Raw genomic sequence first — 16,469 nt, 5'->3', positions numbered from 1 at the left:
AGGCGGGGATCGATGTTTCATTGGTTGCTAAGGCAAGGGGTCGAAGAAGCCACAATTTTGAATGCCATTTTTTAAAAGTTGTTTGTGCTACGAATAGATGTAATAAAAAAAGAAGAAATTATGCAGATACACAAGGGAGGAGATTCAAACATTCATTTTTTAAAATGTTTTCCTTTACGTCCGGAAAGGGACGGGGCTAACCGAGGCATCCTGTAGCCTGACATCCGGCGTACTCGGATTTTTAACATGGCCGCTCAGCTGTACACACAGGCTATTTCGGCTCTCTTCGCATTGATTTCAATTATGATGTCTTCGACTACAGCCGGAAATAGCAGTGCAACTGCTATTTTAGCTATTGTTTCGAGTGGAGATTCATCTTCTCGAGATCATTTGGGAACACTGACACTTTCTCCGTCTGTTTCTCAAACAATCACTGTCGTGGGAGTTAACATTGTTAACAAAACTGAAATTTCTTTTACGCCAACAGACATGTCTAAGAATGAAGACTGCAGCAACGTAAAGCGGCTTCGGACTTTTTTCGCATCTTCAGCAAGTGCAGATAAAACATTAGCAGCATTTGACATAACACTTGACTACCCAGATCCTGGAGAAACTTACTATTACATATGTGTGAAAGTTGGTGATCAAGGGACGTCTTCATCTTGGGTACACCAAGGCAGTGATGCGTGGTTGCGAATAGCTATTAAAGAGAAAGAAGAGAGTGGAACGTTGATGCCCATATGGTTACAGATAATTGTTGTTATAATACTGCTATGCCTCTCAGGTCTGTTCAGTGGTCTTAATCTGGGACTCATGGCGCTGGATAAAACAGAGTTAAAAATCATTGAAAAGTGTGGCTCGCCAGCTGAGAAAAAGTACGCAAAACTTATCACACCACTTAGAAAAAGGGGCAATTTTTTGTTGTGTACACTTTTGTTAGGCAATGTTATGGTAAACAGTACTGCGACAATCTTGATGGACGAAATGTCTAATGGTGTGATTGCAGTTGTAGCTTCAACACTGTGCATTGTTCTCTTTGGTGAAATAATTCCACAGGCTATTTGTTCTCGCCACGGGCTGGCAATCGGAGCCCGAACTTCGTTTATTACACGATTTTTTATGATTGTGACGTTTCCATTGTCATTCCCGATTAGTTTGATTCTGGACAGGATTCTGGGTGAGGAAATTGGACAAGTTTATGACAAAGAAAAACTGCAAGAATTAATCAGAATGACAGCAGATCACAAAGTTCTTCAGAGTGATGAGGCCAACATTATTTCAGGCGCTCTTCAGCTTGCCAACAAACGTGTGGAAGATGTCATGACCAAGATGGAGGATGTATTCATGCTTGACATCAATACCATTTTGGACTTTGAGACTATGTCAGAGATTCTGAAGTATGGGTACACTCGTGTGCCTGTTTATGATGGTGATAAAACCAACATAGTTCATCTTCTAAACACAAAGGATTTGGCACTAATAGATCCTGATGATAATACACCCTTGAAAACTGTGTGCAAATTTTATGATCACAGACCATTGTTTGTTGATTATGATGTAAAGTTGGATTCAATGCTACAAGATTTCCTTCAAGGTAATAATGCAAAACCATTTTATCTAGTTTGTGTGCAGTTCTGTATTGTTTTCTTTGAATTTGTTATTGGCGCAGCCTTGTGTAAATTTGGTGCATGTGTGCCAGTGTAAAGTTAAGTAAATTAGACAGACCTTTGAGAAATAGAAATATTAACTGTCTTCTTTGTAAAAACTAAAGAATATCCAACATTTCAGCTTCCTTCTATTGTCAGTAATTTAATGCAGCCAGTAAATATATTAATTATTGTCTTAATAGTATACTTTAAAGGAGACTTTTGATTTTCACAAACCATGGTAGGCTCATGATAGAAATCTTACCATGGTTTTGTCTACTTTAGATGTGTCATTCAAGTATGACAACCACCAGTTTTAAAGTATGACTTGCATATGAATCAATAGACAGTTCTTATCTGCAGGGTTCGCAGGGTCCTTACCTATCCTTACAAGACCTCACGTAGAGAACTTTCGCCGTAAGGCCTTAAAAGTCCTTATATTTGCCATGCAGTCCTTACAATTCCTCACATACGTCCTTACATTTTCTCTGTGACCTTTACAAGTCCTTATATCGATAAAATATTACCACAGATTTATTTTTCATGCCTCTTATAAATCCACAAATTTGTTTTCGGAGCCGACTTTGGCGCAAAATATAGATGATTCTTTGCCTCACCGCTGTTTTAAACACATGACTGCCAAATCTCATTCGCAATGAGAACTTTACTTATATTTCATGAGATTTTAGTCTTGACGGATGCCCACATTTCTTTGTCTTGTTGACGATTCTAAAAATGCTGGGAAAGTGTTCTTTTCAGGAGAACTGGCAAAAGGAAGAAAAATATAAAGACTGATTGATAAATCATGCATTCAATATCCTTGAATCTCCGGAATATCCTTGAATCTTTCGTCAATGGGCAAAAGTGTTTTGAAGAAGCACATGCTTACTGATAGACACAAGAAGTGCATGATAGTATTTCTGGAAGATACACGTGTTTGTGTTACGGAGTACTTTCGTAATTGCCAAGTCAGATGTACTTAATAGATGTGAAACTGCCCTCCAACTTGTGCAGGTTGATATATGCAACAGTTCTAACCATGTCAATCTGAGCATGAGAAAACTTGGCTTCAGGGTTGATAGACTACTGGCCCTAGCTAAGAAACTGTCATCTTTGATTATTGATTACTAGAATAGTAATACATGTATTTCAGAACATAGAGAAGACCAAAGTATAATACCTCTTTCCGACCATACATGAGAAAAACTTAAGCACTGATGACTCATTTAGGTCCATACAAATGCATTAAGGTCCTTACAAAGTCCTTACTTGGCACCATCTCTGATCCCTGGGAACCCTGTATCAGGTGGTACAAGTTATGTGTATTGATAAATATTATAGAAATAATATCAGATTCTTTTTCATTGTGTTCTGCCATCAGTTTGTTTGAAAGCTTCAACTAATTTTCTGTAATAGTTTCCAAAAGAACACCACCCATTTGAAGTACTAAGAACTATGCTGGTTAGTGCTGTGGTAAAGGTTTTCTTGTGATCAAAGAGCAGCAAACTATATGGTTCACTTTTTCTGAGTCACAGCATGTAACTGTTGTCTATTTGCTGATGAGATGCACAGTTGCTATCTGGAGAAAGCTTCAAAGCAAGGATTTACTTTATATGTTAACTTTAATAATTATTGTTATTTTTGTGAGAATTAGGTATTTTTGTTTGAAATTAACTTCATATGTTGGATGTACATTTTACAGGTAACTCACATATGGCCATTGTGCAGCGTTTGCACAATGATAAAGACACAGATCCATACTTTGAAAATATAGGTGTTGTTACACTGGAGGATGTCATTGAAGAAATCATACAGTCAGAAATCATTGATGAGACGGATATGCTGAGTAAGTGTTCATTTTTTCCTTTTTTTAAAATTTTGTATTGGCTACAAATTGCTTTTAGTTGCTGACAGCATGCAAGCACAAGTATCTGAACACATGTGCATGCTTTCTATATTAAGGAGCCATTTTTGCCTCCATACAGATTTTTGAGTTTCAAGAATTTATCTTTCAAACTTGAATATAGCAATAACAGTCCATTGCTTTAAAGAAGTTCTGGTTCATATGCAAAAATAAGAAAAATTATATTTTCTTGTCAAAATATATCTAATAGTTCATGTGCATTTTGCAAAATGCCCCATTGTCATTAGTTTTTTTCCTCTGTTCTAGTTGATAGCGATAGCTGATTAAGGAAGACCCTTTCCATGAATAATCATTGAAATTTTTGTGTGGGGGTGGGAGTAACGAGGCTTTTTTAATCCCCCCAACAACCAGGCATTATTTTTCTCACTTTGGGTATATGCAGGTAGATTTAATTGCTTGGGATTTAACTCCTACTGGGAGGAGATGGTATGCATGTTTGAGTTGTGCACACCTACATGTACGCGTGAGTTCAAGCGTGATCTCACCCTGGGCTCTTATTACCTAAAACTTGATGACTGTTTTAAGTTAAAGTGTACTGAATAAACTTGAACATTATAATTGAGAAGCTTACTTTTAACTGTAACTAGAAAAAAGTTGCAGCATCTGTACAAGCCTGTGTGACTTACTCAAAAGACCTAAAGACCCTAGAATGCTTGTGCATTTGTTAATAAGATTTTAGTATAAAACTAAAGAACCTGGGTATCCTCAAGTTAAAGTATCTTCAAGTATCCTTGTGTAAACTGTAGTGTAAATTTTCAGCATTCAGATTGGTGACTATTTCCTTGAGTGTTAGGAAAAAATATAAAAAACTTAAGGAAGTACATTAAAGTGTACAAGGCATTCATGCCTGCGCTCACATTAAGAGGAGATGGATGACACTTTTTATCTTGTCACTGGAAAGTGACAAATATGGCATGGACCTGGGCGCTGGTGTTCTGGCTGATGACTGCCAAAAATGCTATGGCAGTGTTTACCACTGTGGAATTCTGTCTGCGTCATTGATGTTTTCCAGTCTATGGGCTAATGGCATCAGGCCAGCGCAGACCGCCTACACCCCCCATTCCCCCAAACAAAATGTTTGCCACATCCATTATTGATTGGTAGCTACCACAGGCAGGGTCCAAATCATTCCATTTTAAGAGTGTAGGGTATATCGATCTCTTGCACCTTTCAGGTTAATGCTCATTTGGGGAGGGTCAACCATATTTTTTATATAAATATGCATGAAATAAGTGGATGTTTTGGACACAATGCCTATCATGCACTCCGTTAAAAAGAAAGTACACCAAACATATGCACCATCTGCCCAGTCATATCACCATTTGCTGGTTTAGTCACTACTTAAATTTACAGAAAAAATATTGCGGTTACTTATTACATGCATCATTGTCATTGTCATGAGCTGTTTTTTTCTTTGTATTGCAATGTCTGTAGAGGTAATTTTATTGTAGGAATTAGGTATTTTTACATTATCCTGTTTAAACATTTTTCTGGTGAGGCAGATGGTGACATTCCACTTGTTTCAGTGAATCAGAGGATTTCTTCCTGATTATTTTCACTGCAAAACACAGATGTGCTGCTATATTGTGCACTGACTGTATGAATATTATTTTTTGATTGATAAGGTGAAGTAATGTGTAAATATTGGCTGTAAACATTGGTATAAATGTTGGCTTTCTTAGGAACTCTGCATTTTTGTTGTCAGTATATTTATTTCTGTACAAATGTATTGAAGCTTTAAGGGAGTAAAGGAATGAAAAAGATACTTCTACCAGTTCTAGTAAGTATAGAACTAGTTGTCAATCAGTCCACTCCTATCACCTGTCTGGACTGGAATTGTGCAATAGCAGCTACATTCTTCTGGAGATATGCATGGTTAAAAATGAAACTGGGACAAAATGAAAAGCATTGACTTTACATTATTCATATGTAGGCACACAAGAGACCAGCATGTCTGCACACGCTTTTTACCTTTCTTTCAACATTTTCTTTCACAGCATGAGGACCTTGCTATGAAAAAAGTTCATGCCACGAGTTTTGTCTGTTCCGGTTTTAGCACACGAGCCAGAAGTATTAATAATGAATTGCATGCTTAAATATCAATAAAATATATCATTATTGATATTTATTGCAGTTTGCTATCGCCAGGATCTATGTGCAGAGAGAGTTTGTATCCAACGAGACTTGCACAGCAAGAAAACTCTTTGGACTGACAGGCTCGTGCATGACTAACCTCGACAGAACCAGCTTCTGTCGCCCGGCCGTTTGTCAGAGCTGTCCACGATATGAGGACGAAAAAGTGTTACGGTTGTGTGAGTTCGCGAAAGGCCTGACCTCGCATGGCACACATCTGGCGTTTTATGTCGTGTGACGTTTGCTTGGCCGGCTGCAAACTGTCTCCTTCTATTGAAGTGGGGGAAAAGATCTGCAATTACTCGAGATCGATCACACAGGATATGTAGATAAGACAAAAAATTCACGCTTCTGTGACTGAAACCTGTTTTTCAAGTTTACTAAGAAATGCGCAGTTCCACATCTTCATGGAACTTATTGACCAGTTCAGCGTGCACGTGGGTGGGAAATGTTCATCACGCGTCAGAAGCATAGAAAGCATGTTTTTCGTCTCCTTGAGCTCGTTCAGGCTAGGTGCCGAAAGATTACGTGATGGGGACGAAAGCTAAACTACATTAATGGGAAGAACTTAGCTTGGGGTGACGTGGTAACACAGCTGTGTACAGGTGGCGCTATCCATACACGTCACGCAGACGTGACGTATTGGAGACAAGCTAAAGTCGTCAGCTGCACGCTATCATTGTGTCAACTGCAGAGAGTAAAAGGACATCATGAGTTCAGCGGATGTTTCCTGTTGAACTTTCCGCTTGGTCGTTGCAAGAAATCCCATTGTTTGGCGAAGGAGAGGTTTGGGGCGAGATACGTCACTTTATAGCTAGCCACGAAAAGGTTGGCATTGCATACACGCCTGCAGTGTCGACTCACTTGACGGGCGGATAAGTTGGGGGACTAGTTCTATTGCTTTAGTTGGTATTGAATTTTGGCTTCACGCGATCTTTCATTTGCAAGACTTCCGTTTTACACGTAGATGATGACCACGAAGATGAAAAGTTTTACATATATATATATAAAACTAACGTAACCAGACGTTTCGACAGCAAAAGCGGGACGCGTGCCGATCATAGTGTCGTCACCGACAAAGAATGAAAAGCGGGGTTGGGCATTTCCTCTGACTAGGAATCGCCGAAAGGCTGTAAACGAGAAGAAAAATTTGAAATTATTAATGAAACGGCGATAGGCAAAACCAAAACCAATGTCACGGATGCGAATCAATGTACGCTAATCAGATGCAAGTGGGACATTGGCGTTCCTCTCCCCCCCCCCCCCGGACATTTTATGAACAGGCGGAACACGTAGCCAAAGGCAGGACTGTTCCGCCTAAATTGGTCACCGTAATGAAACGCACAGTTTAAGTACATCAGCGTAGCTAGCAAACAATGGCCTGTCCTAAACGTTTTCTTTTCAAGTTTACAATCCATACTTAAAAATTACAAACATCAATTTGCACACGGTTGTACCCTTCTGTTTTCTCCATCTTTCACTCTACCTACTTTTGTGCATTCCCCCATTCCCCCCCAAAAAAAAACCTACACAAAAAAACCGAAGGTTATTGTATATCTTTGCTCAGTTGAAATAACGTTTTTCAGTATTAGTATTTCACTGAAGGATAAGACAGTGGCTTTCAGACAAATATATGCAGTATTATCACTTTTAGTTTACATTTTAAAGGCCCATTTGAAATGCTACTTATCACACATTTCCCCTTCGCTTCCAAGATGGTCAGTTACTAAACTTAGACATTTTTGCTTTAAAGATAATTCTTTAAATTGGCTACTTCACTAATAGCCTAGCCCGTGTTAATGGTTTGTTTGTATGGTTTCAGTAGGTGAAGTTATTTTATTTCTCCTTTCAGCTGACAACCGTAGGAAAAAGCCACGCAAACGAGAGAAGCTAGACTACAATGTCTTTGATCAGAAACAGGAGCAGATAAGAATTTCCCAGCAGGTTGCTTTTGCTGCTTTTCAGTACCTCTCCACAGGTGAGCATGGAATATTAGAACAATGAAATGTGACAGTTTTGTGTCACAGCACAAATAATTTTTTAATTGTCTACATTTTGTGAGGGATGGGGTATTTTATTTAGTCTGTGTCCTTTACATTGTTGGTTTTATAATTTCTGATGAGTCGGTTGCTGTTAAAGATATAAAATTTGCAATCCTTAGGCTTTGCTAGTTTGTTATCTGCTTGACTGGCGAGATGAGCTTGTTCTATCTTGGCAAGATAGAATGGGTGCACATTAAAAGACTTAAGTCTGATACTACTGATTTTGGGAGGATTTTTTTTTCTCTGCAGGAGTGGAACCATTTAAAGAGCAGTATATTTCAAGGAGTGTGCTAAAGCAGCTCATAAGGCAAAACATTGTACAGACCATGAACCCAGAGACAGCTGATTCAGAGAAGAAAAACTATATTTATGAGTGTGGAAAAGAATGTGACTATTTTGTGCTTATTTTGGAAGGTAAGTTTTTGCAGTCATGTAGCATTTTAAAAATGATGACAGTGAACAAGGTATTAAAATGCATTCACATACATCAAGATCATTTAATATATGCATTTATTATGTCTCAGTGTTTGCTAGCTTGTTATTGTTGATCTTGCTTCCTGCAGTTAATCATATCTAATATGGATAAGCAGGGAATGAGCTTTGAGGTGTTGTCAACTATTATTCATGGTAATAAAATGCCCTTATTTGGCAGATGGTCTTGTGAAGGTTATCAGAGGGATGAATTGTTAGTGACTGACCCATAGGGATTTCCTTATCTGCTACAGCTTTGTTTACAGCATGGAGCTTTTATCACTTCTGCAAACATGATAACATTGCCTGCTATTTATTTTGTGTTGGCTGAATCCTTCAGATTCACAGTAGATATGCAGGCCTGGTTCATTTTCAGAGTTCAACTAGGGAGCTATATTTCCTAGTGACAGTTAAATTAGATTCATTTTACATATTTGAGTAGGATTTTGATGATGCAGTAGAAAAAACCCAGAAGTCAGAAGCAAATGATTTCAGTATATGTTTGCATTGTTGCATTACCACTGTCAGAGCAAGATCTCATATTTATATAGTTTGTGTCACACCCTGTTTTCCACTGTTTTAATCTAAAGTTTGAAACATACGAGGAGGGATTTTTATATTTCTGAGCAAGAAAATGGCTGGTACAGATAATGGCAAGAAGCTATGTATGCCATTTGTGGATCATCTAGTGAACCAAAAGGTTGCTTTTTATACCTACTAGCAAGGGTTATCAGGCATCGCAGATTAGGTCAAAGGGTAGTGAGGGACTGACTGTTTCTTGTGAAAGGAGAGAAGCTAGTGTTGGCTGTATTTCTCTCTCTCACATGTAAAATGACATTGATGTCAAAATATGCTCTGCATAGTACAAGTAGATTTTTTAAAACACTTTTGAGCCACTGGTAACAGCTTATAGCAGGTAAAATTAACATTTAAGCATCTATCCATGACAGCAAAATATATGAACCATAGTCAGTGACTTTCCCATTGTAAAAAAACATAACAAACAACCAACCTAAAATTTTCTGTAAAATTTGATTACGATCAGACAAATGGCATCTCCATAAAAATCTTCTGAAAGCATGTGCAGAGATATACATATGTGCACACATATTATTTTCATAGTCAGCTTCATTTATGTTATGTATTAAGGTGTTACTTATTGTTTGAACAGTCTGTTTTAATGGGTTGGTTTCAGGTAAGCTTTTTTTTTTGTCTGAATATTTTTGTTGCACTGGTGCACAAAAATATTTTAAAGGTGCATTAAGTAGTACAGTTTAAGATAGATTTGATGATTGTTAAATGGTACCAAAGTATTTTTCTGTGATACTGTTTAGGTCATGTAGAGGTGAAGATTGGAAAAGAGAATCTGGTGTTAGAGAGTGGACCTTTCAGTTACTTTGGAACAGACTGCCTTGAGTGTGAGTAGTTTTGCTTTACTGCTTTTTGTATCATATTTAATGACATAATGATAATATGTTATATTTGCCACTGATGACTAGTATATTATAGTGTCATAAAGAAATGTGAATTGTACAAAAAGGATATTTGTTCCCTTTGTGTATGTAGTGGTTGTATTATACTAGTCTTGGATCTTTAAAATCAGCTGAAGTGGTGGAAGCTTGATAAAATAAACAGAAGTAAAACCTTATTAGAAATATTGTCTACAAAGCTCTTCCTTCCATCCCACTTGATAATTTCATTTCTTGCTCTCTCTCCTAGGTTTGAAGGATTTGAAACTGGAGCAAGTAAAAGATATCAGTTTACGCAAGTTGCCTCCTTATATACCAGACTTTTCATTATCTCCCCTCACACCAGTGGAGTTCCTGCGCATCCGACGTGTTCACTACCTGGCTGCTCGGCGTACATCATTGATTATATCAGCATCAGCTGGTGGTACGGAGCATGAGGAGGCATTTCATAAGGAATGGCATCGCACATTAGCATGTGATACCATTTCACGCAACAACAGTTCTGCTGGCATGTCTGACATTGCTGAAACAAGCCATGGCTTGCTAGAAGTGGTACAGAAACGTGGACTGCTCAGAGATAAAATAGATGTTCATAATGCCAGTATGGCACATCCACGACATCTCAAAATGGGGGATCTAGAGGATCGTTCTTCTAAAGGAAGTCAGGAATCACTTCCAGGCAGAAATGCAACTTCGAACAATGTTAGCGATATCTTCCATCTCAGTGACAGCAGCTCGCATGGAGAACATGTGCCAGTTGTTGAAACACCAGGCTCTTCTAACAGTGATAAACTCCCATCTGTTTCTGTAATGCCACTGGCTTCAGAAACCGCATCTGTGGGTGAAATGCATGATAGCTCCATGCACTCTGACACTGATAATCTTCAACAGAACTGGAATGCCACAGGAGAGGCCTTTAAGTCTGCAGATTCAGAATCATCAGATGAAGGGACAGATCTTGGGAAGGCTACTGTTGATGATAAAGTTCCTTTAATGGGACCAAAGACATCAGCTCATGAACCAGTCACAGTTTGGGTGGACGAGGAAGAGAAAGTTCCTCTCTTTGGCAGAGAAAAGGATGCTTCAGGGATTTCAAGCAATAATGTAAAGTTATAGTACTGACAGAGTTGCAAAGGATAAAGATTTTTTGCATATATGGGTGTATGTGTAATTACTAACAATAAATATTGACATATAAAGTTTTGATGATCACTAACAAGGTTAAGTGAGAATATTTTGAAGTTGACTGTAGTTTGTGTAAAGAAATATCATTTCTTCTGTTTTGTTGTTGTTTTTTTTTTTTTTTTCACAGGGAGACATTATTTCCGAATTGCTCATTTTAGAGGAGCAGGCAGGTTTTTATAATTGGAAGGGAGTGATGAACCCATTTGATTATGTTAGAAGTTTTTTCTTAACATCAAATAAAAAGACATCAAAGGTAAATGACAGTTGGCTTGAGTTTACCTTAAAGTAAAGCAGTTTTAATCACCAGATAAAGGGAAGTAGGTGCAAGCATACCAAATAATCGATTAGTTCCCTTTACTGATTTTTAGTTGAAACTGAGTGTAGCATACAGGACTTGTGAATTTTCTTATCTTTGTGAATGTCTATTTTTAATACTTGTAATTGTTGAACAGTTCTGTGGAAATTGAAAGGGATAAATTTTTTATGTATTGACATTTGTTTATGTGAATATTACATGCATAGTTTTTTTTAAAGACTGCATCCAAGAGGCAGGCCCAAGTATGTAAAGCTATCATCCTTTCTTGCTAAACCAAAGAGCACATGCTTTGGGAGGCCTTTACTGCTTGTGCCATCTATAAAATTCTTGACATTTTTTGGTCAAAATAAATACTTCAAATATGTGTTTGTACTAACGAAATAACTCAGAAATATGTTGACAAAAATGGCAAAGCAAATCTCCCAAAATGAAAATCATAAAAATTCTTATCCTTAATGTCCAGCAGACGACCTTTATTGATATTTCCAGCATTTACATTTTACAAGTAATCTTTGCTGATGTGAGCGCACCTGACAAAAAGGAACAGCAAATTAATAGGAATTTAACTCTTTCCCTTGTCTTTAATTGTCTAGTTTTTTCCTGCATCTTTACACCGGGAGAAAGTAACAGCAGATTTGTTACTTTTTGAATTGAATTGATCACTAATTTCTTCAACATTTACTAGGCTTGCAGCCAAAAACACCTGTCTATGATGCATGGAGCAGAAGATGCTAGCAGACATTAAAACAACATTCTTATAATTTATTTGCATCACAGTTAAGTCATAAACCTCTGTTTTATTTATCTAAGGAATATAGAAGCTGGTTCCAAAACATTTGTGATTAAATTTTTTTGTGAACCTTTGCAAGCAATTCTCTAGCAATATTTTTTTACATTTGTGTCATAATCCAGTTGTGAATTCAAAATTCAAATGAGAATCAAAGTTAGTATATTCAAGCACATTTAAACTATTTGTTTTGTCATATGGCATATTTTGTGAAAGATGATTTTTAAGGATTTGCTTTGTGATCTGCAGAACCTATAAAGCACATTTAAAAAAAAGTATTTCATGAAGGGAAGGGGAGGATGAACACAAGATGAAATCATTTACCACATAGTATAATCTTTTCAGGGAATTATTACAGCAGTAGCGAAAAATAAATTGGGTTTTTATTTTTTGCATAATGCCAGTTCTCACAATATAAGCTAATGGAGCTAATGGACAAATAATTTTTAGTCTTGCTTTTCTAAGCTGTTTTCTTTTGGCACCCTTATTTTTGTAGTTTGGTTTTTCAAAAAAAAGTTCTTGGTGTGATATAGCCTAACTTTGCTGGCATGGTGTAAAACAGTAACAACATTCAAAGAAAGTTGCTCTAAATTTCCATTACAACATAGCCTGTCTTGTTTAAGAATGTGATGAATGATGAACTCTCTTAAAAGCAGCTTATTGTAATATTACTAGAAAGTTCACAGTCAAGCTGCTAATGTAAAACTTCTGTTGTGCATTTGCAACATATTGAATAAAGTGACCCCCTTTCCCACACATGCTCACACCATTTAAAAAAAAAATCCAAGAAAATTACAAACAGTAATTACATTTCAGTAACTGTGATCCTTTTAATTTTGAAATTTTTTTTTAGGAGTCTATTAGGGACAAATGGCTATCAAAAATAGTATGGGTCATTTCCCTAAACTGCAATTGTAAGAGGTACAGCACAAATGCTTGATGTTTATGACTGGTATACTATACTCTTCTTTACAAGAATGAACTCGATGCAGTTTGTAACCCAGCTGATTTACATCCTGTTTGAATTTAAGTCACTGATTAAGTATAAACAAAGCCCTGTCTTTATGGTGTCCAGGTTTCCCAGCATCTGTTTGGTGAAAGCACAAGGAGTAAATTTAAAAATCACAGCAAGTGTGTCAAAATCAAAAGTTTCTTTGCTAGACACAATCTTTTGCCTGGGCCCACAGCATTGCTCTGTATTTCTATCTGAGGCTGTACAAATTAGAAGACTGACTTGAAATGCACTCGTTGCATAGGTCATTTGCATCTGAGTGTGTTCATGGAAACTACAGCACATTCAGGTTGCCAGAGATATGCTATACTGAATGTTGGATCCCCAAATAATGTTGTTCATAACATGTAATAACGAAGGAGTGCACTGTTTTTCCTTATATTGTTTAGGAATAATGAAGAGGGGTCCAGTGAAGCTATTCTGGTTCCATATTGAAAACATGTGTAATTGCATATAACAAATGTAGTGACCAAGTTTCAGACTTGCTTTACTCATAGACTGACTGCGCTTTACATACATAGATAAATGTGGTGAGAGGCTTATTTTCTTCCATTTTCAAGGTTTGTTTTTGTGTCTCATCTATCTCATTTTTCAGTTCTTCTATGGACGTGTTAAGCGCAGGGGACAGCCTATTGAGAATAAATGCATACCTTCTGTGATATTTATGGCATATGTGATATTGCCATGATTAACATGATGATAAAGGGAAAAGAATAATGGTGATGCTGTGAATTCGGTATTAATATGGATTGTGTTTCTTGCAAATTTTATCCCATTGAGCACTTATCATTGACCAGCATTTTGATAAAACAGACTTAAGGGTTTTCATTAACTGGTAAAAACAGTATTTTTGCCAGATACATTCGTGCTTATACTTACTGTTACAAAATGCTAATAGTAATGAGAAAGACACTTTTAGCGTGTATATGTTCATGCATGTTTTAGAGTGTGTGTGTTTTCTTGTGTGCATGCATGCATTTGTGTGTGCATGCACATTTATGCATGTGTGATTTTAACTTGGAGGAACAGTTTTCAGGGAAAAAATATAAGTTTCAGCATTCATGCAAGATGCAATTGAACAGTACTTACGTTGAGAAATACTCAAGAATCACTCTTTTAATGATACAATTGTGAATTTGTTATATATATGAGAAAGACAATTTAATGTGAAGTCATATGGTACATGGAGCAGATCAGCTGATACTGCCTTTAGATAAATTTCCACCACTCCTGGTAGTGATTGATTATTTTTCTTTTATGAAAAAATACAGTGTTTTAGGGAATAATGTTTTTTTGATCATTTCAAAGTCGTAAAATCTAGCCCACAGCACCAGTTGTAATTTGGCATGCAGTTCATTTTGGTTGGTTTGTTTGTGTATGTCTGTCTGTGCGAGCACACTACTTTGAGTTTGTACCAGAGAGAGAACGTATGTTTAGTTAAGGGACCAGCACTGTTGCCCTGAAGTTACGTTCCTGTTGATTGCGAAGATTTGGAATTTGTTAAGCGTATTTTGTTTTGTAGTTTCTTATTTATCATGGATGTTTTCATTGTGTAAGCTTTTAAAAAAAACTGTAATAATTATAACTAGCCTAACTAGCAGCACATGTCAGTGATTCCAGTTTGTGTACCAAAATAGATGTTATTGTCTGAAATATTAAGAAAATCGAAGGGAACATTTGATTATGGCCCACATATTGTGTGTGTGATGTTTTCACTAATTATATTGTGTGCAACATAGATTAATATTATCCAGAGATACTGATCTAATTTTTTTTTTTCAATTTCTGCTTGTTGCAAATAAAAATGGCTAAATTGTGATCTGTGATCCATGGTATGATGCACATCATTGTTATAATATCAGATTATGATTACATCACTGCACAATCATATGAATACAAATCTCCAGTGTTTGTACACTTTTTTGAAACAGACCTGGTTTTGTGAGGTTTTTTTTGTATGGTACATTTTTTAGTTTGAACTTTTGTAGTCTCTCTGTATTGCAGCATTTTTGCTTTTTTTTTAGGTTCACAATATTTGATGTTTACAAATAACATATACTAAGTATACTGGCTAGGTTTTTTTTGGTATAAAATTTGAAATTTAAAGTTTGAGGTATCATTTTGGTACAAAAAGCTAGCCAATATTCTCTTTGTTTTAAGTGCCAGTCTTATGTATTACACTAAGCTTAGTGTGCTGTTAAACTGTCACTTTCTTTTGTCTGGCTGGCCAGTAATATCCATTGAGTTCTTGTTATCCTTTGACTAGGCGATATGTGTACATCAACACTTTTCTATTCTCAAAGAGTTAGAAGGTTAACAATATATGCGCATTGATATTTATTTGGAAAGTCAGACGTATTCCTGAGTGTACTTTGCAGTTGTTTCATGCGCCTTACCGTCACTGTACATATAATCAGATGTAATGCAACAGGGCTGTAACCAGTGTTGTAATGACACAATCATTCCCTCCTCTTAGCTTTTCCCCCACTCCCACACCAAGCACTTCCGTCCAGCTCAGGAATAGCTGAAAGAATGGAAAGTTTGACTTGGGATTTGAAAGATACAGATTAATATGAGCTGAAAATAAGTCTCAGCACACCAGGTCTTTCTCCACAATCTTGCAGGAACCAGTCACAGTTTCTTCATTAGCTTGTCAAGTAGTGCATTACCTCAGCTAAAGGGCTGTGAAGAAGTGATGTACACAAAAAATGTCTTTACAGATTGTTGTAATATTTTGGGGCTGGGGTGGGGAATGCATTCTCGGGGATTTTTTGAAAAGGAAACTAACTTGTTACTGCTGCACATAGTGCATGGTTCCTGTTATGTGACAGCCCCCTGAGGATGATGCAAAAAAAAAAAAAGCATTGGCTGCTGTTAGAAATGTGGATTTTTTTCTATCAGTGTCCATTTGCTGTATTTTAGGAACCATATAGAATCTGTTACGATGTATTGATATTAGTTTACCATTAGGGATAAATAAACTCACCTTTGCTAGTATACTTTTTCTTTGTTTTTGTTACATTGTTGTCCATTATGCACTAATGGCTAGTGAGAAGTGGCAAGTATTCATTTATGTTTCTAGTGGCTGTTAGTCAATAGTGTCTGTTTCTGCAGTCACCAATAACATACCGTTTAATCAAGGTACCAGAATTTTCAGAGCGCTGTCATGCATGGCGAAAAGCTGCATGTGTAGCGCACTAACCAAGCAGCCAGCATTAAAGGGTGTGTGTGCGCGCGCCCGGCAAACTTTAAACTGAGTAGTAACCACTATGATCAGGCGAATGAGAACATAATTCGAGCATAGAGATGAGTAACGATTAAAAGAACCAGTTAAAGGTTTCTGGTCCCCCTCACCCCTCCCAGTCAGCAGAGATGACACACAGTTAGGTGGCCTGCAGCCACCTCTAGCTTGGTCATCTTGTACCTATACCATAGAAAACATCTCCCTCAAAGTCCTGCTCTATTTGTAATTCTGGACAAGTGT

The 16,469-nt window shown here is 37.0% G+C and overlaps 1 protein-coding gene across 1 annotated transcript; it reads left to right on the top strand.

Moving 5' to 3' along the window:
• LOC112564335 (metal transporter CNNM4-like) lies at positions 1-15,984 on the top strand. The gene is made up of 6 exons (XM_025239059.1): positions 1-1,594; positions 3,349-3,492; positions 7,556-7,681; positions 7,995-8,159; positions 9,551-9,634; positions 9,936-15,984. The coding sequence occupies exons 1-6, from the start codon at positions 247-249 to the stop codon at positions 10,799-10,801; spliced, it is 2,733 nt and encodes a 910-aa protein (XP_025094844.1). The 5' UTR covers positions 1-246; the 3' UTR covers positions 10,802-15,984.
• The last annotated feature ends 485 nt before the right edge of the window (positions 15,985-16,469 follow it).

This window comes from Pomacea canaliculata, linkage group LG5 (assembly GCF_003073045.1).
Source record: "Pomacea canaliculata isolate SZHN2017 linkage group LG5, ASM307304v1, whole genome shotgun sequence".
NCBI classification, from domain to species: domain Eukaryota; kingdom Metazoa; phylum Mollusca; class Gastropoda; order Architaenioglossa; family Ampullariidae; genus Pomacea; species Pomacea canaliculata.
This window is presented reverse-complemented; position numbering and strand designations above follow the sequence as displayed.

Excerpts from the sequence above, each read along its gene's own strand:
- LOC112564335 (XM_025239059.1), top strand. The coding sequence starts at position 247 with ATGGCCGCTCAGCTGTACACACAGGCTATTTCGGCTCTCTTCGCATTG. Across the intron at positions 1,595-3,348 it reads GCTACAAGATTTCCTTCAAG|GTAACTCACATATGGCCATT; the intron begins GTAATAATGCAA and ends TACATTTTACAG. Across the intron at positions 7,682-7,994 it reads TTTTCAGTACCTCTCCACAG|GAGTGGAACCATTTAAAGAG; the intron begins GTGAGCATGGAA and ends TTTTCTCTGCAG.